At 59.5% G+C, this 23,790-nt stretch overlaps 1 protein-coding gene across 4 annotated transcripts in view; it reads right to left on the bottom strand.

Annotated features, from left to right (window-relative positions):
- The window catches only part of FOXP4 (forkhead box P4), a 54,942-nt gene that overhangs the window by 10,971 nt on the left and 20,181 nt on the right, over positions 1 to 23,790 (bottom strand). For 2 of the 4 annotated variants that reach the window (XM_065649285.1, XM_065649286.1), the window contains exons 3-9: positions 17,930 to 18,019; positions 10,650 to 10,772; positions 8,765 to 8,851; positions 4,623 to 4,770; positions 3,919 to 4,123; positions 3,531 to 3,635; positions 1,179 to 1,266 (exon numbers count right to left, since the gene is read on the bottom strand). In XM_065649285.1, coding sequence (XP_065505357.1) covers positions 1,179 to 1,266; positions 3,531 to 3,635; positions 3,919 to 4,123; positions 4,623 to 4,770; positions 8,765 to 8,851; positions 10,650 to 10,772; positions 17,930 to 18,019 — 846 coding nt within the window. The remainder of the gene's footprint in view (positions 1 to 1,178; positions 1,267 to 3,530; positions 3,636 to 3,918; positions 4,124 to 4,622; positions 4,771 to 8,764; positions 8,852 to 10,649; positions 10,773 to 17,929; positions 18,020 to 23,790) is intronic. The other 2 variants (XM_065649287.1, XM_065649288.1) reach the window with 1 other exon arrangement.

The raw sequence follows: 23,790 nt of genomic DNA, 5'->3' as shown, positions 1-23,790 counted from the left end.
ATGCTTTCGTGCTGTCGTGGTGCTCATTAGAGCTGACAGGTCTCCCCTCGTGATGCAGACGCTCTCCACCGGCACAGCGGGAGCTCTGCGCTGAAAACTTTATAATTGGTAGCTCTGGTGGCAGGTTCTCCTCTGCACACACAGCTTTCTGCTCGCCCTTCAGCTTTCTTTTTTTCCTCTCCCTCTTTTTTTTTTTTTTTCCTTCTTCCCCTCCTCTCTTTAAGCCCCAGTAATTAGTTTCAACCTCTCGCTTTAGCGAGGGCTGGGGAGCAGGATGCTTCCCACCCGGGAAGGTTTTGCTGTGTCTCCCCGACTCCACAGCCCTGTTATTGTCACTGCGGGGAGGCTGCCAAGGCTGCCCCACGCCACGTCCCGCTGTTCCCCAGGGCTGGCATCCCCCGTGATGACACCACCACCACGCACAGTGATGGGCACAAACCGCTCCCAGCTCCTGCCAGCCCTGGCCCACCCCCCGGGGAACCCTCACGCCATGGGGGTCTCGGTGTGTGACACTCTGACAGGGACCCCTGCCCCGTCCCACCTTCCCCCTCCATGGCTTTTAATTCCCAAGATGAAAACCCTCCGTTTCCTCCCATTTTCCCCCCTCCCTTCTCTATTAACCGAATTACACATGGCACGCTGGGGAGGCCAAGATGCTGGGAAAAGCACTATTTAAAGAACTGGTTTTCCAAAAATAGCACCCTGAGGTTGGGCTCCAAAGACACTGAAATAAGTGGCCTGATTTCCACAAAGCCCAGCAGCCCTGTGGCTCCCGCTACGGTGGCACAGCCGGGCAGGAGGGTTGGGGCACAGGAACTCATGTCTCGCCTGTGGGCAAACCCTAAGGTGATGTGGCTTCCAGGTCTGTGCCACCTCCCGGTACCCACAGGGACGCTTTGGGCAGGAGGGGTGGCTTGTCCCTCCCTTCAGCCCCGTGACAATCGTGCAGGGATGCTGGTATCAAAGGGGGAAATAGTTTGAGGTTCCTCCAGGTCTTGATCCCCTGTTTGGGAAGGAGGGTTAAAATGAGCCTCCACAGCACCGGGCAGCCGAGGATCTCTCTGGGGGTCCCTGATCACTATCCCCCTCCTGCAGAAAGCAGCCGAGACACAACACGTGCAGTTGGAAAGAAGGAAGCTTTTTAAACGTGTGTCCTTTGGGGCTGGGGCTGTACCCACCTGTATTTCCAGCTGCTGTACCACTTGCATCTGGACTCGACACTGGGCTGTGCTGCGGTCGTCAAGTGCATGTTCTGTATTGAGGTGTCTGGGGAGAAGAACACGGGGTGTTACGCCTGGACATGCCCAAAATGCTGCCCATGCCAGGGATGCCCAAAGTACGATGAGCAGAAGGGAAACTGAGGCACAAAGGCAGCCAAGCAAACTGGGCTGCGCCTCCTCCCCACACCTGGGCTGGAGGGCGGCCGTACAACCCCCAGCAGCACCGGGGTGTTCAGGAGGAGCCGCTGGTTGATGGAAAGTCCTTGAGAAGGGCAGGAGCTGCCCGACCTGAGGAGCAGGTTTCCAGGACAAAGGCGGCTTTATGGAGATTTACTTACACCCTCCCGCGGAAACTCCTGAAGGCAGAGGGGGACATTTCCAGAACACTCCTCATCCTACTGCTTGCGTGTCCCATGTTTACAAGGCATTTTATGTTTAAAAAGCACCAGGACCTTTGGTCCTCGCAGCCCTCTCTCCCCCTCGGGGAGGGGACAGGCAGAGGCCATCAGCCGGTGACGGGGACACTGCTGGCTGCAGGGACACCCCACATCGCCTTGCGGGGTCCTCGCCCCCAGACCCAGCAAAGCAGCAGCCTGGAGACGCACTCAGCCCTGACCGTGTCGCGTGGCCGGGCCGCGTCCTCGCTGGGGTGGGTGCAAACAAGGGGGTCCTCACCGGAGGGGGACAGCTCAGAGTTGGGGTGCAAACAGCAGCAGGGCCACCCCAAGGACAGCCCAAAAGATGGCACCTACATGGGGAAACATGCAGACATCCCAGGGTCACGGGCCAATGCTCTCCAGGACCAAGACTGAGATATTTTTGCTGAGATGTCCCAGAAGAAGGTTCCCCAGGAGTATCTGCCCTTGGTCTGGATGTGGAAGACAGCGAGAGTCTCGCCCGGCTGTTTGTGAGAGGCTCCCAGCCCCAACTTGCACAAACAAGTTTGGTACATGGACCAGCTGCCAAGCCCGTGTGCGAGCAAACCCCGCAGGGCTGCGGCCGGGCCGACCGCCGCTCCCCTCCCCGCACGGCAGACCCAGGCACGGCCGTTTCTACCGGGAAAGGCCATCGAGAGCCCAGGCTGCGCTAAGCAGGACCAGAGACGGCTCCCACCAGTCCTCGCAGGTGCTCAGAGGAAACCGCTGCTCAGAGGACGTGCTGCCCCTTTGCACCCCGGCGCCGAGGCCTCCTGAGCTGAGGCTCAAGGCTCAGACTCAAAGCAAGGCCCAGGCTGCAGCTAGGCTCAGCCTTGGGGAGCTGGAAGTTTTCTGCCTGTCTGTCCTACACCCCAAGACCTGCTCACGTTGGCAGAGAGGGGACAGGACACTTCACTAGTGCCGCTGGAGAGGCTGCCCCTTGTTCCTGCAAGCACTCGGGGTGCCTGGGGGTGGGACACAGGGACCCTCCAGCCCTGGCCGTCCCCAGATCCAGCTCCCAAAGCCAAACTTGCTGATCTGCCCTGCCATGTAAACATGCCCGGAGAGGAGATGCCTTATCTGGGTTCACCATGTGAGTCAGAGAAGGCGGACGCAGGAGCCTGACTCATTCCCTCGCTCAGTCACCACCAGGCAACGCTCCTCCGGCCTCCCCAGGCTGCCTTCGCACCTCCTCCTCCTCCTCCTCCTCCCAGCAAGGCCTCTGCCCAGCTCCTTCCCTGGAACGGGAGGCTGGCGTGGTCTGAAGGATGCTCCTGCTGAAGCCACCCCAAGCGCGTGGCAGCAGATGGGATCGTTTGTAAAAAACCAAAATCTCGCCGAATAAGAGCGAAGCGCACGCCGGAGCATCTCAGCTGTGGCGCCAAGCAGACAGTCAGGCGGGGGGGAAGCAGCAAGCAAGCCCGTCAGTTCCTTCTGATGTCTTTGCTAAAAATCCTGGCTACAAAGAGATCTAATTGCAAATGAACTAATTAAGTAAACCTCTGACGAAGCGTGAAAACAATTTGTTTGACCCTGACGCTAGCAGAGGGCTCTTCGACAGCGGAGTTAATCAGTCAGTGCCGGAGCCCACAAGCAGCATCAGCGGGCGGCCGCGCTGCCATCTGCTTCCCCCTGCCTTGCCCCCCAGGAGGGAGCTGCAAACCCCCCCTGCCTGCTGCCTGCTCCTGCCCGCTCCGCTGGGTCTCTTCTCCTCCAGCAGCAATCCCTGGTGTTTCCTCCTTTTGCACAGGGCCCCCCAGCTCTAGGCGGACAGACTTTGGGGTGTCTGGACCTATTTCAAGGTCTCCCCCCTGCCAGCCCCACGCTGTCCTGGTCTGAGAGCGTGGGCTCTCCCTGAGTCCAGAAAAACCTCCCCCAAAAGGGCAAAACTTACTTGACAAACTGTCCCAAGTCCTCACAGAGGGTTTCGCAGCCAGGCCACTTGCACTCTCCGTGGCCGTAGAGCGGGTGGGAGCTGGGGGTCTCTTCGTGGGAAGAGCTGCAGAAGAGGGAAAGGGACCATCAGAGGGGCAGCTGTGATGCTTCAGCATTCCCATGCACAGGGCCAGCCCTTGGGGACCCATGGGAGACCCCACGGCGATGGCTCCATGTCCTCCTTGGACACATGGGTGCAGCAAAACAGCAACAGGACTTGTTTATGGGGTGGACAGAAACCTCCCAGCCCTCCCAAACCTGTTGCCAGCCCCACAGGTGGCAGATCCTGGCCCCTTCCACCTCTCCGGGGTAAAAACACAAAGTGCCAGAGCCCAGCCCGGCTCTACCTGTCCCTTCTCGGCGTGTGCATGGTGCTCTGTCCATTGGGCAGAGGGTGATGGGAAATGGGAGGCGAGACCTTGGCGGCCGAAAACGAGGTAGAGTTGGAGGTGTTGGTGGTGAGGTCGAGACCTTCTTGCTTGATGCTGTCCTCGACGGGCTGGGCGGCCGTGACCTCCTTCCAGAGCTGCTGGAGGTCCGAGGGGCACACAGCTACACACGGGGAGAAAGCACCGGCCGTGAGCGGGAGAAGGGGCAGCACCCGCTGGCACCCACGCACTGGGCTGGCGCGGGACCCCACGGGCCCCTCCCTGCCTGGCCGGCACAGCTCAGCCCCCAAAGCTCAGACTGCGCACTGGGAAATCACCCCCCGAAGCTGGGCACAGCCCTTTGTGCTGGCACCTAGGGGGGGAAGGCTGCACAGCCCCAGCGGGAACCCCAAAACAAGCCACCCACAGCATCCAGGGAGCCCCGCAGAGCTGTCCCAGCGGGGAGGGGACCCCAGCCCCCTGCACGCCCTGCAGGGGCAGCCAGGGCCCAACCCTGCACCCACCCCAGCTCAAACTCGCCCAGGCCGCTCCAGCCATTAACGCCATCAGGCCCCAAACTTTAAACAGGCACAATCGGAAAAGCATCGGCCCAGCCCCCTCCCTCGCCCGCAGGAGCTGCAGCCGCAGGCCTCCCCGGCGCATCCCCCCCGCAGGGTCCTTACCTTGGGGCAGGGTCTGCAGGGGCACGGTGCCCTGGCCCGGGGGGAGGCTCACCAGCCCCTGGCGCTGCAGGTTTAACAGGTGCTGCTGCTGGAGCTGCTGCATCTGCAGGAGCTGCTGCTGGAAGGCCAGCTGCTTGTTCCCTAACGGCTGCCGGGAGACAAAAGGGAGAAATCAAAGCGTGTTATTTCCAGCCTTGCAGCAGAAACGGCGCAGGGAGGCAGGGCCCGGCGGCGGCGGCCGGGGACGCCCGTGGCGGTGGCACTGCGGCCGTGTGTGCCTCTGTGCTGCTGCCAAGGCCTGTGCCCGCGCAGCTCGCGGCGGAGCCGGACGGAGGCTTTGATCTGTCGGAAGAGGAGGGGAAGAGAAGGAAAGGGGAAGGGAAAAATAAAGCACTGAAACGAGAGGGAGTGAGCAGAGCTGTGGGCTTGCTCAGAGCGGAGATCCAGCTCTGCCTGCGAGATGGGAGCTGGGAAACGGTTCCTGTTTGCCAAAAAATAGCCATTACGAGCCCCTTCTTGGTGGGGGACAGAAAACAACGATCTGCAGGGGGGCAGACAGCCAGCACTCCCGGCCCCGGGCAGCAGGGCCGGTGCCCCCAGCCCAGCCACAAGCAACCCTCGCCAGTGGGCGACTCCCCCACCCGTCCCCAGGAGCCGCCTGCGCTCCGACCAGCCCTAAACTAGTTAGGCAGGACAGGTCCCCGGGGAGGCACCAAGAAATCCATGAGAATTAACTGAAGGGGAGAGAATTCAATTAGGGCTGGGGACAGGCAGCTGCTAATGCGAGCCGGGCAGGAGAGGGGAGCTGCCCCCAGCCTCATTAGCGGGGCCGGCGTCTCCGTAACCCTGTGAACTCCTCTGTGCGCAGACGGTGTGTGCAGGGCGAGGAACCGGGCTGGCAGCCGCCGGCCCCCCTGCGGCAGTGAGAGGTGCCAGGGCCCCCCGGGCAGAGCGAGCCCCCCTCGGTAAAACACATCAGCCGAGCCCGTGCCAAGGCGCTTCCCCCTGATCTCGCTGTGCTCCCCACTGGGGGCACTTGGCAGCCCCACTGCTTGGCCCAAAAAGAAGTATTTTCATGTCCATGTTCTTACTGATGAGCGCAAGAGCTTTGTGATAGGAAATGTCCTTTCTTTTTAAATCTTCTGGCTGGGTCTGAGCATTGTGGGCATTCAGGCCCCCGGTGCAGCAGGGATCCCCGGGACCTGGCGCAGCCCCGGCTCGTGCTCTCCATGATCCCTGAATTTCAGCCTTAGCACCAACCTCTCTCCTCAGCCATTGCCCCACAAGCTTTGCTCGGCTCCTCTCCCCTCAGAAAGACCCAGCCTGGCAAATACCAGCTGAGTCCTTCCCAGAGGGGACCCCCAGCCCCTCTGTGTTAGGGCCAGATCCTGCGTTTGGCCCCCACCCCCAGCCCAGTCCCACCTCCCGTCCCCACACGGGGGCTCGGGGTCCGGAGCGTCGCCTGCGCTCGCCGTACATTAGACGCAGATGACTGGGTGCAGCTACCGGGGTAAGAGCCGCCGTCACTTTGATTTATGAGCACATCAGGAGGAGTTTTGGCGTGACACGCGGGACTGACAGGAGCAGTTCATTAAGCTGACATGGAGGTTAGGCAGCAGGCAGCCCCCCCACGCCACCCCGCTCAGGACGGGGACGGCGCCCACCATCGACTTCGGGGGCACGTGGAGACCCACCGGCCTCACCCCCAGGGGATGTTGGGGTCTCTGCACCCGGACGCTGGGCTTGGAGAGGCAAAGAGCTGGGAAGGAGCAGGACGGCTTTGGGAGGGCGAGGGGCTGCCTGGAGCCGTCCCAGCCTGAGCTGCAGCTCCCCGCTCTCCCCAAGCCGAGGACGCTGCTGGGGGTTGGCCCTTACCCCCTAATGCAGGAAAATGTTCTGGGACAGGCTGGGACGTGCTGCAGCTCAGCCCCTTCCTTGCACCCCCGCTGCGGCGCAGCTCCTCGCAGCCCCCCCGCATCCTCTGGGACAGGATGCTGCCGACAGACGCTTCCGACACGTTTCCATCCTCCGCGCTCTCTCTTTTCCTGCTCTCCCCTTCTCTGCGCCCGCCAGGGACCTCCAGCCGCGCCGCTCCTGCCGAGATCAGGGCTGCTGCTCCATGAGCTGCTGCTCCAGCACCTTCCCCGGCACGGTGGTGGCACAACACCGATCCCACCTGCTGATCCTCCTCTGCACTCCCAGACAAGCTGCTGACTTACAATTACACCGAGCTGAGTCCTTGAAATCAAGCAGAGAGAGCAGAAGGTGCTCGGTTTACAAACCTTGCAGTGGGGCCGTAATTAAATACTGCCCTGGGTTTCCATGAAGGAGCCAACTCAGGCCAAGCGAGGCTCCGCGGTGGCAACCCCGACATGCCAGCGATTCCCGGTGCCGGCATCTCTGCTCCCAGCAGACGCGCTGCTGCCTGACACACGCTTTGTCGGCAGCAGCTGCCTGAATTCGCAGGGTGAAGCTGACCCCACAAAGCCTGGCCGGGGGTTTTGGGGAGGAGAAACTCTGTGGCAGCCACTTGTGGGGACCCTCTCACTGTTTTTTGGGGCTATGGGGTGGTGATGCTGCCAGGAGCTGGACATGCACCCCTTTAGCACCATCTAACGCGCCTTTTCCCATCACCGGCCACTCAGACTTCCTTAGCGGATAAATTTCTCATCTCCTCTGTACCATTTAATTAAAAGTTAACATGAGCTTTTTAAACCAGGAGCCCGTTAAGCAAGCCCTTTGTTAGAGTTTAATTATATCCCTGTACGTTGCTGCAATATAACATCGCCACGGCCAAGAGGAAAGTCCTTGAGGAAGCTCAGATTTATGCCTCCCCCGTTCCTGGAGCACGAGCAGCTACTCCAGCTCCTGGAGATGGCTCTGATAAGCCTGACCCCGCACACGCTACGTAAATACGCCAACATCCCGCAATGAAAGCCCGGGTCAAAGTCTCTCAAAGATCGAGTGGGTGCCGGCCCGACCCCGAGCCGCCTGCGCTGCCCTGTTCCGCCAGCGCCGGTGCGCGTTTTGCTGTCGAGCCCCCACTGCAGCCACCCCAATGCGCAGTCTGGGCTTAAATGGTTTCTTTCTCAAAAGAAAGCTGAATTTTTAAGTGCTGAGAATCAATGAGTGTCGGTTGGATTTCAGGATTTCAGGAGGGGTGATTGCAACGAGCAGCCCCAGCACCCCACTCCCCTGCTTGTGCTGATGCTCGGCCGGGGACACGTCCCAGGGAAGGATGCCCGGTAGAGAGGACAGTGACACCAGACAGACAGCAGCACGTGCAATGAAAATAATGCCCAGGTGGTACCACCTGCACCCATCTGGGAAGAGAGAGGGGCAAAAATATACCAAGAAAAGGACGGGAGCGCTGCTGTCTGCCCGTGCGACATCCCCAAAACTGAGCACTGCTGAGACGCAACACCTCGCAGGGCATTGCTGTGGAAAAGGAGAGCAAATCCCATTGTGTAAAGGGCGTTACACAAGACTGATGCAATCACACCGGGATAAACACTTCACCATGCAACCACCTCCCCGGCAAAGGGCCCACCGCTGCCCCCTGGGTCTCGGGGAGCCGGCAGCATCCCCTGTCCGAGCGACTCCCGTCGGAAAAGCCCTTTGCCGGCATCACTGCCATTTCACGCAGCACTGGGGTTTTGCAGAACCGCCCTTCCTGGCAGGAAAAGCCCTGGTTTGGGCTCCTGCCTGACCTGAGCCAGCCTCCTCTGCCCCCACTGCGAGGAGCATTTGGGGAGCCCTCGCTCTGTCCCGGGGGCAGCGACCTGCCCCTCCTGCCGGGGAGGGTCCGGTGGCTCTGCCAGCCCACACAGACTTCGCTGCTGCCCACCGTTTCTAGATGTGCCAACAAGGATGCCACACTGAGAACAGCACAGCTCGGTGCACGTGCCAGACCACAGATAGGGAGGAGGAGGAGGAGGAGGAGGAGGTGGAGGTAGAGGAGAACCCCCAGCGCCTGGACCGGCCGCCCTGGCACCCCCGGGAACACGATGTCCCCATGTTCCGTCCCTGCTGGCTCCCAGCCAGCTGCCCTGGGTGCTGATTCACACACCCCTTGTTTTGTGCTGGTCCCCTTTGATTCGGAGCCAGATCTGATGGCCCAGAACCCGTCGACGTGAGCTCACCTCTTTGGGTTGCTGCTTTCCGGCTTGCTGCTGTGTCAACAGCTGCAGGTGAAGCTGCTCCTGTTGCTTCTTGTAGTATTCCTGCAGCTGGGAGGGCAGGAGGCAGGGACGGGAGGGGACAGAGAAACTCGGATTAGCAGCAGAAACACCCCGCTCATGTCTCCCTGCCTGGCACTGCCCCGCACCCGGCACCAGGCTTTGCCACAGCTCCTGGCACCGAGCCGTCAGGGCAGGCTCTGGGCTGCACGGCTGGATGAAAAGCACCTGCCCAAAGAGCCAGGGCTGTAGAAAAACCCTTGGAAACACACTCCTACGGGCTCTGGAACCCAAAGCAAGTGAAAGTCCCAACACCACCAGTACCAAACCTGCTGGGTTTTAATGCCGACCGGTTGCCCTGGCTTTCTGCTGCCGGCGCCAGGGAGAAGGGTCATGGCCCCCAGCTCAGGAACTCCTGTGCATGCTGGGGATCCTGCAGCCGTCCTGGGGGGTTTGTTCAAAGGGGGGATGTGAAACACCAGGAGGTGAGTGACCCCTTGAGAGGAGGGGGCCCAGGTGCTCTGGCACATAATGCAGTGTTTCAGCAGTGGAGAAACCCCATTTTCAGCATGGTGGGACCCCTGGCAAAGGCTGCAAGAGCTGGAGGGCTCCTGGCTGGGAAGGCGCTGGGAGCAGCCACGGTCCCTGGTCAGTTCAGTGCAAGCCCGCAAGTGTTGGGGGCTCAGACCCCCGTCCCTCTTCACGGGCACCACGGGAAAGCGCGGGCAATTGGATCCTCGCAGCTCCCCGCTCAGAACAGGGGGTTTTGCTGGGCTGGTAAAACAGAGAAAAACACCCTAGCCCCGCAACGAGGTGCCGAAGAGGGTTCCAGTCTGCAGGAGCAGTGCCGGGACCTGCCAGCATTGACGCCAGCTCTCACCCCAGCCCCTAAATAAACTGTTGGTGATGGATTTGCTGCGCGCAGGGGGGCAGAGGCACCGGGAGGTCAGCGAGACCCGGCTGCCCCCTCCCACCCACCCGCACCCGCGGGCTCAGGAATGCCCCTGGGGATGCCGGGAAGCCTTTATCAGCTCGGGGCTGACAGCGCTGACAGCAGCAACTTTGCTTTTTCTGTCGGCGAACAGGTTTGGAGAGCCTGGGTGTTTACCCGAAAGCCAATCACAGCCGGGTCTCTGCAACATGGTCGAGCACGGCTGTGGGAACATTGGGTCAGGGGTGAGAGGTGTGATGTTTGGTTTTCTTCTGGTGGAGAATGTGAGCTATTCCGGCCTGGGTTGTTTAATTTGCAGTCAAACGTGTTTCTTTATCCGGCTCCAAAGAGGCTCGGAGAAGGACCCACCCAGGGTAGTGTTTACCCTTTGTTCTTTCCCTGGGGCCAACCTTGAATCCTTATCAGCCTGTTTGGAGTAAACAGGTACTGGAGGCAGGAGGAAGGGTGTGGAGGATGCTTGTGGGATTTCTCCTGCTCTCCCTCCCGCCGGCCGGAGGTGTTTACCCAAATAGACCCGTTTTGTTTCGGAGCTGAGCTTTGTTTTTTTTAATTCTCCTCATCTTTCTTCCATCCTCATTCATTTTATGTTTGATGGAGCACTCTGGAAAAGCCAAGCGGGGCTGTGAGAAACAAAGCCAGGCGCTCAGGTCTGGACCTACCCCTACGCCAGGCACCTGCCCCAGAGCGCAGCCGAGAGCGCCCACCTGCCCCAGCCCACCCCGGGCACCGGGCAGCTCTTCTCACCCCTTGGTGCTGGACGTGCTGGGGATCCCCAAGGACACGTGGGGAGAACACAGGAGCCCGAGAGGAAAGGACCCATCTGCCTGTCCCCAGGGACCTGCAGCGGCCACAGGCACCGGGGAGAAGCCGCGTGGCCGGGCCGAGGCACAGCGGTACCTGTTGCAGCATTATCGCCTGCTGCTGCTGCAGGAGCGCCTGGAGCTGGGGCGGCGAGAGGATCTGCTGCATCTGCTGCGGCGTGATCATCTGCGGAGACATCATGGCCACGGACACGGGGACCTGCGGAGGGGAAGGACACGTCACCGCTCCCAATCCCAACCCTGGAACACCCTCCCCAAATGCCTCCCAGCCCGCAGGTTCTCCCGGGGCCTCCCCTGCGCCCCCGTCCCCTCGTCACCTTTGGGCCAGCCCATGGCAATCAGCCTGTCCTGGCATGCTGAGGCCATCACTGGGGACGCGGTGATGGCACAGAAATCCCTGTGGTACAGCTGGCACCGGGACAAGCTTCCTAAACCATGAGCTCCCCTCTACCCTGAGGGCAGGACGCTCTCTGCCTGCAGGCTCTTCTTTAAACGCAATTTAGCTGGAGGAATTATGAATCAAGAGGAGCCGGGCAGCTCCAAACCACAGCTCCCTCCCCTCCTGCAAGCACAGGAAAGGTGTCGGGCACCACTCCTTCCCTCGGGGTCCCAGGGGATGCAGGGAGGAGAAAAACGTCAGGGGAAGCAGGGCAGATACTGATCATCCAAATAACTTTGCAAAGCAGAGCATGGAGGAAGAGGTTACCAGGTTTTCCATCAAAGCTTTACCTCCGGTTGACACTGGTAACTCGTAATTACTGTGCCAAGTGCAGGGAGGGCAAAGAAAACCTGCCAACCCCAAGCCCTGCCTTTGGTTATCACAACGCGGGTCCACACCCTGCGGGAAAGCGCCAGGGAAGGTGTCGGTGATGGATCCCAGCCCCACCAGAGCGACACTGCCTTCCCAACCACGGCCACCCAGAGCTGCCCCGGCCCAGCCCTCCGTCCATCCCACCACCCAGAGCCCTTCCCGAGGCTCTGGGCAGCGTTATGGCCCTGCTGTGATTTAAGAACCCTTGCTGGGTGCTCCCTTTTCCGAGGACAGAGATGACGGCAGCTGGTCGGAGCAGGGGAGCCGGTGAGCCACCGGCCACCAGCAGCCTCGGGCTCCTCCAGGGGACCCCAGGAGACGGCAACTCCTCGGTGTGGGGGACACGGCAGAGCCCGGGCCAGGCTCCTGGTGCAAGCCAAGGACCCAGTTTTGATCTGAAGTGGATGACTTCTCATCCCCTCACTCATGGGTCTCAGACCTCAGAGACCAAGGGACAGAGAAACAAGGAAACCGGCTTCCGAGCACCCGGCAAAGTCCATCTGAGAGCCCAGGACCTGCCAGCCCCTCCTGTCCAGGACCCTCAGCAATGCCCGGACTCCCCAGCCTGGACCTGCGTCCCCCCTCCAGCCACCCCGGTGGGACACGGAGCGGGGACAGGACCCGTGGTGGCCCCATGCAGCCTGTGCCAGGCGTCTGGCCGGGCTGGAGCGCGCTGACCTTCAAGGGAGATTGCAAATGCTTATCTGTTTGCTCAGGCATTTTGCTGGAGGGCTCAGTTTCATTTGTCACTGGTGATCCCCCCCAAGCCGCCTCTGTGTCAGAGTTATTGATTAATTGCTGCATGTTCACACCCAAGGGCTGTGCTGGGCACTTTGGCTGTCCCGGCTGGGCTGGCGCGGGGGGCTCAGGGGCTGCAGGAGCATCCCTGGCAAAGAGGCGCATCCCTGCCAGGGCTGCGGCGCTGCCCGGAGAACCCCCGCACCCCCGGCCCCACACAGAACTGCTGTTTGGGCGCGCAGGTGCTCGCAGCCAGCTGTGCAAAGCCCTGGGCGAACATCTGGGAAGGAGGGAGCTGGCGAGGATGGCAAGATGAGAGCGAGCGGGTGCGTGCCCGCTCGCTGGGAGCTAAGCATCTTGCTAATTTCCCTTTGCCAATTCATCAGCTGGCAACATGCTCGGAATGAGAGCCTCTAATTAATTGCTCATCCGCATCCCCCATCCGGGCGGCCTCCCCGCCCCCACCGCCGCCGTGCGGCCTCTCGTACACGTTTGCTGGCATTTTCAAATCGGAGGCATCCTAATTACCGGAGAGTTATAACACCTTCCATTTCTCGCCCAGCGGACTGACACCCTGTCAAGAGCAAAGAGAATTGCCAGAGGTTTTGACAACACTAATTGCCCCTATAATCTAAAAACACAAAGGAGAGGCGATCAGTCGAGAGGGCCCCAGCTCTCGATCCGACACGAGGTTTTCACAATGTTACAAGAAAACAAAAGCGACGCTTTTTAGAGTTTGATGGCTGCTAACAAAAGCAGAATTATATTTTCATACAACCTTTGTCTGCATTAAATGGCTTTTTCTTCCGCGCTTGGATGCGGAGCTGACGTGGGGAAATGGCGGCGGCTTCGCGAGGGGGTGAGGTGTGAACGGGGCGAACCGGTGCCGGCTCTTGCAAGGGGTGATCACCTCCCTGAGCTCCAATGGATGCCGAAACCACACAAAGAATTTCCCTCCGGTGTGGAAAACATCTCCCTCCCGGCTAAGGTTTCCAGGGAGGGCAGGAACTTTCTTTAGTAAAAGGGGAAATTTCCGTTTATGGCAAGTTTTGCGCCTGCTGCAGCCATTCATGCCCAGATAACAGGGGGGCTTTGGGCAACGGCCACCCCCAAAGTTCGATCCAGGCGGGCATGGAGTCCAACACCAACGCGAGAGCCAGGGCAGGGAGCAGCGCGGCACGGGGGGCTCAGCCTCTGCACCCCCGCTGCTCCGCAGCAAAGTCCCTCCCCAGGCCCCGGGGACGCTCCTCGCACCCAGCGCATCCCTGGGGACGCGGGTCCCGGGGCGGCCGGTCCCCAGCCGGCACGTCACGAGCTGGCATCTGCCAGACACCGAGTCAGGAAGGGTTTGACTCACTCCCTGGCCGGCTGCCACTCCGCAAAACTGCTTACTAACAGCTTACTAACAGCTCCGGCTGCCGCGCAGAGAGCCCCGGCGCTGCAGCTCCGCGCGGCATCTCCAGGGGGTGATTTTCCGGGCGGCCCCGGCTGTAATCCCCCCGTGCCAGAGGCTGGGGCGGACACAGATCATCAGGCAGCGGGTGGAAAACCAGATGGGTATTACAGGGGAAACTTTGCGCTCGGCGTAAGCGCAGAGCAACCCTGCCAAAGCCGGCTGAGCGAAACAGGATTTGGCCGGGTGTAACGCAGCAGGACGGGGGAGCGATGCTTTTATTTGAATTTTTCTTAGTTTTGTTTTTTTTTTTACGGGAAGCGGATTGCAACTCCCAGGCACGAGGCAGAGCGGGGAAAACCACGGCCCGACGCCGGCCTTGGCTCTGGGTGCCGCGGGGCTGTCACTGGAGGGACGGCCGCCCTGCTGACCCCAGGACAGCTGCCTTGGCACAGCGCGGGGGCCGGGACGTCCCCGTCAGCCCGGGGCGGGCGGCGAGCCCGCGGTTTGCTCAGCCTCAAGCATCCCCGCGCCGACCTGCACCACGCAGCCGAGCCGACACCCAGGCCGCGAGAGCCGCTGTGTCCCCGGGCCAGCGTGCTGCCGCTGCTACGGGATGGAGCATCTCCAGCTCCACACCTAAAACCGCACGTCCAGCCGGCCCAGCCCTCGTCCTTCCCCGTCCCCACTGACCGGGGGCTCAGGGATGAGCAAACTCCCCCCAGGCAGGTACACAGCAGCTCCTGGGGTGTTCGATGTGTCTCACAGCGCCCAAGGTGCTGCACATTCTTGTCTCCGATCTAATCTTGGGTTTTAACTCCCGATGAGAAACAACAGCAAACATGTTTGTGCTGGTTTTCTTTTTTTTTTTTTTTTAAAACACCCTTTTCAAATCCAAAACCAACAGAAACAAACCGAGGCACTTGCCGAGGGAGGCCGGGAACCAGGAACAGAAGAGGAGAAACAACCACCACCAAGAGCAGCTTTGGTTCTGCTGTTTCCAGGGGCAGGGGATGAGCAAACCCCTCCCTGAGCACCCACAGTAGCCGGAGCAGAGCAAACCTTTCCCGGCGAGTCCAAGCAGAGCTCGCGGGTACATCCACGTGTCCTGTCCTGCGCTCAGCATCCCCGGGCGATCCCCGAGATTCAGCCGGCTCAGAACATCTGCAAGACCTTGAAACGCCAGGGCCGGGCAAGGAGCCCACGCACACCCGTGTCACCCCCGCCAGGGACGCTCACCTTGCTGGGTGGCACAGGGCACCCAAACGCTGCCCGGCCTCCAACTCCACAGCACACCTGGACCATACCGAGGTGGGACAGGGACCACGGGCCAAAACCTGCCCAGGGTCAGAGGAGACACCAAGCCCAGACCTGGAAAGGAGCTCCAGCTCCACGTGCCAGGTCGGGCTCTGAGGCTGGGGGGTTATTTTATGAAACCTTTGAACAGCTTTACCACCAAAGGAGTAATTGCTGAGGCGAGCAGGTGCCAGTGTAGCTGCATGGAGGACAACCAGCCTCTGATGTTCAGCCGCATGCAAAGCAAAGGAAGAATCAATCCCTGGACGTTCAGCCCAACGTGCATCCTCGTTAGCACAGCGTGCCCCGCTGGGGAAGCGCTAATCGTGCATAATTGGGCTGTGAGTCGCTGGAAGCTGAACAGGGCTGGCGGGGGATGCTTGGGCAGCGGGAGGGGGCTGGAGCACTCGCTGCCCCCCATGAAACCTGCGGGGATTGAAGTGGCTCTTCTGCTCCGCCGTTAGCCCCAAACAGCGTTGCAGGGACGGTGGAGCAGGATGGCAGCAGCGACGGGGCTACGGGCCGGCTGGGCTGGGGCTCGGGAAGGAGGAGGGGGAGCGGGGACGCATGGCGGTGCCGAGAGTTCAAATGGAAAAATCTAGCGCCGCGCGAGCCGAGACGGACGGGCTGCTGGATTTTTTCCTGGAGAGGGAACGCAGAAGGGCTGGTATTGATCTGTCTTCATTACCCATTTCACTCAAGTTTCAAATCAACAAAATACACTTTTCCGCTCTGCTGCCCTCCCCAGCGCAGCAGACAAAAGAAAAGCAATTTCCCGCAGTTTGCTCCAAACTCCTCTCCCAGTTCTGAGGCTTTTTAACCTCAGCAAGTGGCTCTTGCCAGAGGCTGGGAGAGCCCCGGCTCCGGGGGCTGGGCTGGGGAAGGAGCCCAAAAGGGCACCTGTGATTCAGCGGTGCCTCCGAGCCAGAAATGGCCCAGCGCCGAAAACACGGGGCGCAGAGTCCTTGCTGCCTTTGCAAACATGGTCCAGCACCTCGCGCCACGGGCTCTCCCGGACACTGGCAGCATCTCCCCGTGCCAGCGGGATCCGCTGCAGCAGAAGTCCTCAAATGCAAAACTTTGCTGGCATCTGCCAAGTTTCTAATAGTTTTAAAGTTGCAAAGAAATAAAACTGCTTAAAGATGTTTCGGGGTGGGTTTTTTCAGCAGTTTTTTAGGCGCAGCTGCAATTCGAGTGTCAGCTGTGAGGCTCTCCACACACACCTCCAGGCATCTGGGGGCAGAGAGAGTTCGGACTCAAAAAAACCCCGAGATCCCCCCCGAGCCCAGCAGCTCCTTGTTTGTTTTTAGGAGCACGCCGTTACCAACTGTCGTTAATATTCCTGCTGGCTCGGTGCCCCATAAACGTCCCGTCCCCATCAGCAAGGTGGCAGGGAGCTGCAAACACATGGTGTCGGCAAGCGCAGGCGATTCGCGGCACTCCAGGTGTTGGGGGCTGCGACGGAGACCCTGGTCCTGCTCTGCTCCCCCCAGCCCGGGGCTGCTGCGCCAGGACACGGCCTTTCTCCTCCTCCTCCTCCTCCCGCCGTCCTGGCCAGTCTCACCCACACCCCTCTGCTGTTAGATAAACTTCCTTTCAAAGGAGTCTGCTTAATCCTCTATCTCCCCGCGGTCAGATCCCGCTCCAGCTGCCGGCCGGGCCGCTGGGCCGGGGGGAGGAAGAGGCCGGTCGCTGTGAGTTATGAGCTATTTCTGACTCACGTCTACAACTTTCACAAGTCCTTTTGCAACACAAAAAGGGAGGAGGGGGGAGGAAGGCAGATCCAGTTCACTCCAGCAAAGCCGCTGGCCAGATGGGCAGGGACGGGAGGCGAAAGAAAACAGCAGCAAAGGCAGAAGGGGATGGTCGGTGAGCGAGCAAAGCGTGTGTGCAGCACAGCCGGGGAGCAGCACGGGATGGGCAGACGCGCAGGCAGGGGGAGAAGCGCAGGCAGGGGGAGAAGCGCAGGCAGGGGGAGAAGCGCAGGCAGGGACACGCACCCACGAAGGGAGTGAGGCGCCGGTTACCGGAATCTGACTTCACCCTCGCTGCCTTTGTCCTTTGCAGACATTTTCCATGCAGCGACTGCGTTTCCTTCCTGCCAGCACCGCTGGAAAAAGCCGCCTGTCCGTGCCGCAGGAGCCCTGGCCAGTTCCCACTGCTCGGACCGAGCTGCTGCTCCCCAACCCGTGAGCCCCCGGCACCAGCAGCACCGGGACGGCACTTGCTGCCGGCGGAGGTTCAGCTGTACCCTGGCGATTGCCCATCCCAGCCCCGGCGACTGCCCGTCCTAGCCTGGCACAGGCAGGACCTCCAGCTCTGAGAGCGCTTGTGCTAATTACTTTCCTTTGTTAATTAAACCCACGTGGCTCTAATAAGGTAACCTGCTGTTCTCCGATAAATTTAATTAGCCTGAAGGGAGAGCCCCTCTGCACAGCTATTTAAATTGTCACTTCCCATCGCGTGGGCTTTGCTTCTTTCTGCCTCCCCCTCTCTCCAGGTTCAAACCCCTGTTTGCCTCTTTTCTGCCCACTTTCTGCCCTTTCTTTTGGCCAAGGGCAGCGGGGAAGCAAAGGGGAGGCTCCCCCGCCCCTAAGGCACCAGGATGCCACCCAAGGGTGCTGCACCCACCCAAAGCCCCATTTTCCAGCCCAGATGGGCCTTCGTCCCGTCCCAGCGGCTGTCCCCATGCTGGGGGACCCGCTCCAGCCCTGAGGGCCTGTCCCTTATCCAGCCCCGCTCACAGCACCCAGCACCAACCCTGGGGTGCTCGGCCCTGGCGAACTCTGTGCCTCCCAATCCCAAATGCTGTCCCAAGGTGTGATGGCACACGGTGACCTCCTCCCCGGGGTCCCCACCCCATTGTGAGCCAGCCCTTCCCTCGCATCACCCTTTCCCACCACATCAGCACGCAATAGGGACCACAACCCCCCCACCAAAATAAAATACATCAAATTTCTGGAGGTTGATGGGAAGTTTAAGCTTTTGTGGGCTCCTGGGGGGCTTTAGCCATCCTGAAGATGGAGGTGATGCGTGTCTGCACGGGCACTTTCCCACGGCACCGGTTTGCAGCCGAGCCCTTCCCGAGCAGGAGGGGACGGGGGGACCGGGGGCTCACCTGCACGGCCGGCTGCTTGCCCTCGTTGCTGCTGGGGGAGCTGAGCCCCGTGGCCTGCTGCAGCAGGAACTGCCGAGCCACCTGCAGAGCCTGCAAAAGAGACACAGCGGGTGGGCGGGAGGAAGGCTGCCCCCTCCTCCTCCCCCGGGCACGCTCCCCTCCAGCTCCCCGGGCGCGAGTGATGCACGAGCAGGGCAGCGCTCCCCGATGCTCCCCGTGCGCACCCTCCTGCCACACCAGTGTGACCAGTACAGCCCACTACAGGCCAGCGCACAGGGCCATGGGGATGTGGGGACAACCCTGTCCTCTTCCAAAAACCCCCACCCCGTCTTCAGCAAGTCACCAGGTCCAGCATCTCGGTGCCTCTGGCAGGTTTTGGTTTTCACGCGGGTCGTCCCCAGCCCTGGCTGCTGCTCCCAGACCCACTTCCTCAAGTGCTCCTTCGTTTCACTTTTAAGGGATTTTTTTTTTTTTGGGTGCATTTCTAACAACCACACCATCGTAGCCAGGTCCGCGTTAGACCCGGCGCGGGGTCAGCGCCCGGCTCGGCGGTGCTGCCAGCGGCACACGGTTCCCCGGCTGTCATCACCTCGGCCGTAAATCACCGTCCCGCCTTCCAGGAGCGGCCGTTCGCCCGGAGAAAGGGCCAACTCGTTAATTCTCTGTGTTTCCAGCTGTAAAGAAGAAAGCCCCCGGCCCGTGTGCCGCCTTCTCCGTCTCTCCCTGCCAAATCCGCTCACGAACCGGAGCAGCGTTACCCGGAGCGGCGTTACCCACGGTGTGGATGCACCTCAGCACACAGCTCCGCTCCGCTCGCCTGTTTATTTAATTCCTGCAAAGCAAAGAGCACCCCCTCAAACGGAGCATCCGCGAAGGCTCATTACCTGTGATTTAACCAAAAGGTCCCATTTTGTGCCCCTCTCTGCCCGGAGCTGCTAGGGAAGTGCATGCAACAGATCGAAAGCAAAGGACACCCCAGATGTTTCACATAGGTTTTTTTGTAGAAAAATCCACCCAACCTGCTCCTTGCACATGAACAGGCACTAGAAGTGCTCTTGCAAAATGAGAGGTAATTTTAACGTTGCTGCTGAATCTGTGGGCTATGAGCTGAGGGCTGAGCAGACGCAGCCTTACTTGTTTCATTAAAACAACCTCATAATTTCATAGCTAGTGACCCAAACCCAACAGCTGCAGCCCAGAAGTTTCAAAAGCAGACAGGATCCTAACGTTAGTCTCCTACGACGAATCGCCGGGGCTGCACCCAAGGGTGCGCCCAGGGCCCATTGCCTTTTGCAGAGCATCCCCGCCCAGCTGCTGCGGATGCTCAAAACTGCTCGACCGCTGACTTGCAACAAACTCACTTCATCCAAATGATTAAAAAACAAAACCCTTGAGGACAAACGTGGCGATTTGCTGCTGGTGTGAACCCGCAGAGCGAGTTGCGGAGCCGACGCAGCCCCAGCGCACGGCACGCTCCTCCACCGGCATGTTATTTCCCTGTTATTAACAGTAATAGATGTGCATGGGTAATGCGAACACAAAAACCATGTGACAGTTATGACAGCTCAAGGTCTGATATTTTAATTACTTTTTGAAATGAAAACAGTAATTGCAGTTAAAAGCCAAGGGTGGAGGAATGCAACCGGCGGCTGCGTGCGGCAGAGCCGGCCGGTGCCTGGATGGGTGCTGGGCCACGGCCGCGTCCCGCGCGCGCACTCGGCTGCCTGAGCTTTAGCTATTTTTCCACGTGTCTGACAGAGGTTTGTGTGGATTTGGTTTCTGCATGCGCAACACGTGAAATTCCTCCGGTGTTTGTACGGACCAACTCGCAGCGGTGATCCGGTGAGGCAGGGCACTGCCCCCGCCCAGCAAAAACCCGTGCGGCAGGTACGGAAAATACAGCAAAGGGGAAAACCAGGAGAGACACGATGGCAGCAGCCAGGCAAAGTGCCAGGCAGGACTTCTCCCAGAATCGCTCTTTCTGAACCCAAACGCTGCCTGGCCGGTGGGTGCCACCAAGTCCCCCGTGCCCGGCCCGGCCCCACCGCCCACCCCGCGCCGCCTCTCAGGGGGGAATTTAATTCACTCCCCGCTGGCTCTCTCACTTTGTTGTGCTCTGAAGCACGAAATTACAAGATTTACAGGAAAAAAAATGACATGGCCTTACAATTGCACACGGGGGCCTCTCCGGCAGTGCCCCAGAGCTGCCCCCTCCCTCCCCGCAGCCATTCCCACCTCGGCCTGCGCACCAGGGGCGCTCTGCCTGGCAGCGCCCAGGCCTCCAAACCTGTTGCAGAGCTGCGCAAAGCAGGAGGATCCCCGAGAACTGGTTTGGGGATGCAGAGCCCCCCGCTATCTGCATTTGTCACCCTCGGCCCAAGGGACAGGACCAGCCGGGGTGGGGGCGCAGCCTCCGCAGGGGTGGTCGGCACAACCCCTGCTCAGGGCTCAGCAGACGTGAGAGCAGAAGGAAGAAAGTTTCCCCCGTAGGAGCGGATGGGCTTTCACCTCCTGGCTCTGCAAACCGGAGAAAAAACGATTTAAAAAAAAAAAAAAAAAAAATTGTATCCTGCTGCATGGTGTTATTCAAGAGTCATTAGCATGTTACCCGTAATTAGGAACGAATGGGTTGTGTCAAATTCATCATGCTCCTGGATGGCCCCCTTTGATCAGCAAATTATCCCATAAAAAAGTTCGTGATGTCTCAGACACTTCGAGCAAGAGCTGGTGCTGCTGGGCTCTGCCCTCCCCGAGCAGCGGCTCGTTCGGGGCTGGGGACGAGGACGGTGACCCCGACGGTGCCGGGGCGGCCCCGGGGACACCGCGGCGCTGTCTGGAAGCACCGCGAGCCCCGGCCTCCCCAAAACCAAACAGTGCAACGGGAAACCTTGCCTGGGGTATTTTTAAACGACCTCGTTTGAGCAGCTATTTCATTTGATGAGGGTGTAGTTTTTAATTACGCCCGGATGCTGCGCCCGGCCCGCGACGGAACCGCGGCCCAAAAACAGCCCAGGGATTTTCCACCTGGATGGGATCAAAGCTTTGCATGGGGTTTTAACCTCCAATGAGAGAAAAGCCACCCTAAAAATTATATTAAACCAAGAATTTTGCAAGGAAGTGGCCAGAAAGATCTATGAAGAGAGTCTGTATCTTCCCTTTTCCCTCCGTGACTTTGGGAGGGTAGAGAGAGGTTGAGAAGGGATGAAAAAATGTTAAAAAAAGAGATTTTTTACACTAACCTCATAAAAATGACATCGTCACATTCCAGAATTAGAGCTATTAAAACAACACACACACGGGATATTTTTAGATGGATATTAGCGGTAAATGATGCCATATTGAGAAGCACTTCCACCCAGCCCAGCCCTGGTCCTGCTTAACCAGAACCAAATGGGCAAAGAGATCAAAATTAACAAAAATGACACAATTCCTCACAGGAGGGGAAGAAAAAACAAGTCCTTTTTACAGGCAGTCCCAGCTGTTCTCCCTTTCGCTGCACTCGCTCACGCTCCTGGACTTTATTCCTCCTCTCCTACTCTTCAGTCCTCGCAGGCGAGGGGTTAAACCCATTTCCACTAATGAAGAACACAAGGAACAAGCTCCTGACAATCCCACCCCATGAAAAAAAACTGGGAAAAAAAAGGAAAAAAACTCTCCTGCATTTGTCCTCAGTAAAATATGAAATATAAATCAAGGAACCTAATAGAGAGATGAGTTTCACTTAAGTGCTCCAGTCTCATTTTTATCTTAAATACCCTAATAATAGCAGATTACACAATATACTTGAGATGTGATCACATGTTTTATGGAACGGTATCTTTCCTATGGCAGAGAAGTGTCTCTCCTCCCCTCTTCCACACCCTCCTTTAACTACCAAAAAAGTCCAACTTGCTGCTTTTTTCAAAAAAGAACCAAAATCTTGGTTTTGCTTGATAACTTAACATTTCTTCGACATGTATCTGCAATAAACTGCAATACCTTTTTTTCATAGTAAAAACCAATGCAGAACCAGGCTAGAGCAGCTGGATTTTCCTCGGGATTGCAAGTTGGGAGGAGCCGCTCTCGGGGGCTTTCCCCAGGACAGCCCTGCTCCGAGCGGCCCGGAGCCACGGCATCCCCTGCCCCTCGGTTCCAACTCCAGCTCAGGGATTTTTGCAGGAATTGAGGGAAACGTTAGAGAGACCCGAACCTCGGGAGGGCAGCCCCGGTTCGGCAGGGCAGCCCCGCGCGACGCCCAGCGCGGGAACCCCCGGGGCCGCCCTGCTCCCCAAACCGGAGCGCCCCCCGTCCTCCCAGCGCAGGGACGTGACGCCCCCGTCACCCGCCGCCCCGTTTCCTGCCCAGTCGAGGATTCCCGGGGGGCGAGGGGCCGGCCCCCGCCTTAGAAACTCCTGAATGCGCTGGGGCCTTTGGAGCGCGGGCGCAGGATGTCGGCACGCCGGAGGTCTCACCGCGTTCCCACAGCAACGCGGGCAGCCCTCCCATGCCCCCGGCCGACCTCTCCCCTCCGCCAACCCCGCCACAATGCGGGCGCGCGCTATTCAGGCTTTTCAACCCGATCCCCCCATTGAAATCCAGGGATTTAACCCAAACGCCATCCCTTGGGCTGGGGGAGAGCCAGAGAGGGGGATGTCCTTTCCCCACCAATCCCACCCGGCTCCCGCTCTCCCTCCAGCCTCTCCGGACCACGGGATGCTCTGAACTCGCTCGGATCAGGACGGACAGAGTGACCGGGCACGGCCGAGGACGGCGACAGAAAGCTGCGGTCTGCGGGGGAGCAGGGTCGGTGCCACAGCTGGAAACCCCTGTCCCAGGCTGGTGCAGCCCGACACCTGTGTCCTGCTCTGGGGACTTCTCAGGGGGCCAAAAAACAGCCTGGGGGGGTCCCTGAGCACCCTACAATACCTACCCCTCCCTGCAAACGAGCCCCAGGGCTGCCTGGGTTCACCCTTTCAAAAAGGTGAAGGCAGAGAGGCTGCAGGCACCCGAGAAGGTCCAAACCAGCTCATTTCGGCAAAAGGTGCAAAACCAGCCGAAAGCGAGGGCAGAGCACGTGCCCCGGGGAGCGGCATCACCCCAGCAAACCCCTACGGACATGGAGTGTTATGCCGCTGGCGGGGTGGTCAAGTGGTGGGTCCCCACCCCTCCAGGCTCCCTCATGTTTCTTGGGGTTTTCATATGGTTAAATAAGGATTGAGCACCAACATTTCAGGAGCTGCGGTGGAGCTGGGGTGGAGAAACTGTCAGACGGGAACAGTCAGTGGTCCGGGAGCCTGCGATGAGGCGCGAACGCTGGATGCTCCCGAGGATGGTGCAAAGCCTTCATAAAGCACCTAATTGTGCAAAACTCTCTATATGGGGACATTTATTCCTGACCCCAGCTGGTGCTCAGCCTGTTCCCTGAAGCATGAAGATTAATAGTCTTCAGGATGTTTCTTTTTTCGCCCCCAAGGTGCTGTCATTGCAGATGTCATTTGTTTTTTGGAAGTTTACCAAACCCTCCACCTTAATAGTTCCACATGCCAGTGAGCTTCCCAGGTTAATTACACCAGGATTCCAAAAGAAATGCAAAAGGGTGACATTAAACACTGGCCGTGCCTTGGGCAGGATTTACTGGGTGAGCTCAGGGAGCAGCATCCGCAGGGATGAGCCAATAGCAGCAACGCTCTGCGTTGCAAAAGCCCCTTTTTTCCTTATTTTCCAGAGGAGATATCCCCATTTCACAACCACACTGCCCACCCTCCCATCTGCACCGTTTTGGCCGTGCAGGAACAAGCGTTTTCTATTTGCCCCCATCTCCGGCTGCTGCTCAGGGAAGTTCGGGGCCGTCCCCGGCGCGGCGGCTGCTTCGGCAGGGGTGA

This window comes from Caloenas nicobarica, chromosome 21, assembly GCF_036013445.1.
Source record: "Caloenas nicobarica isolate bCalNic1 chromosome 21, bCalNic1.hap1, whole genome shotgun sequence".
NCBI classification, from domain to species: Eukaryota; Metazoa; Chordata; class Aves; order Columbiformes; family Columbidae; genus Caloenas; species Caloenas nicobarica.
The sequence above is the reverse complement of the archived record's forward strand: the minus strand, read 5'-3'. Positions and strand labels throughout refer to the sequence as shown.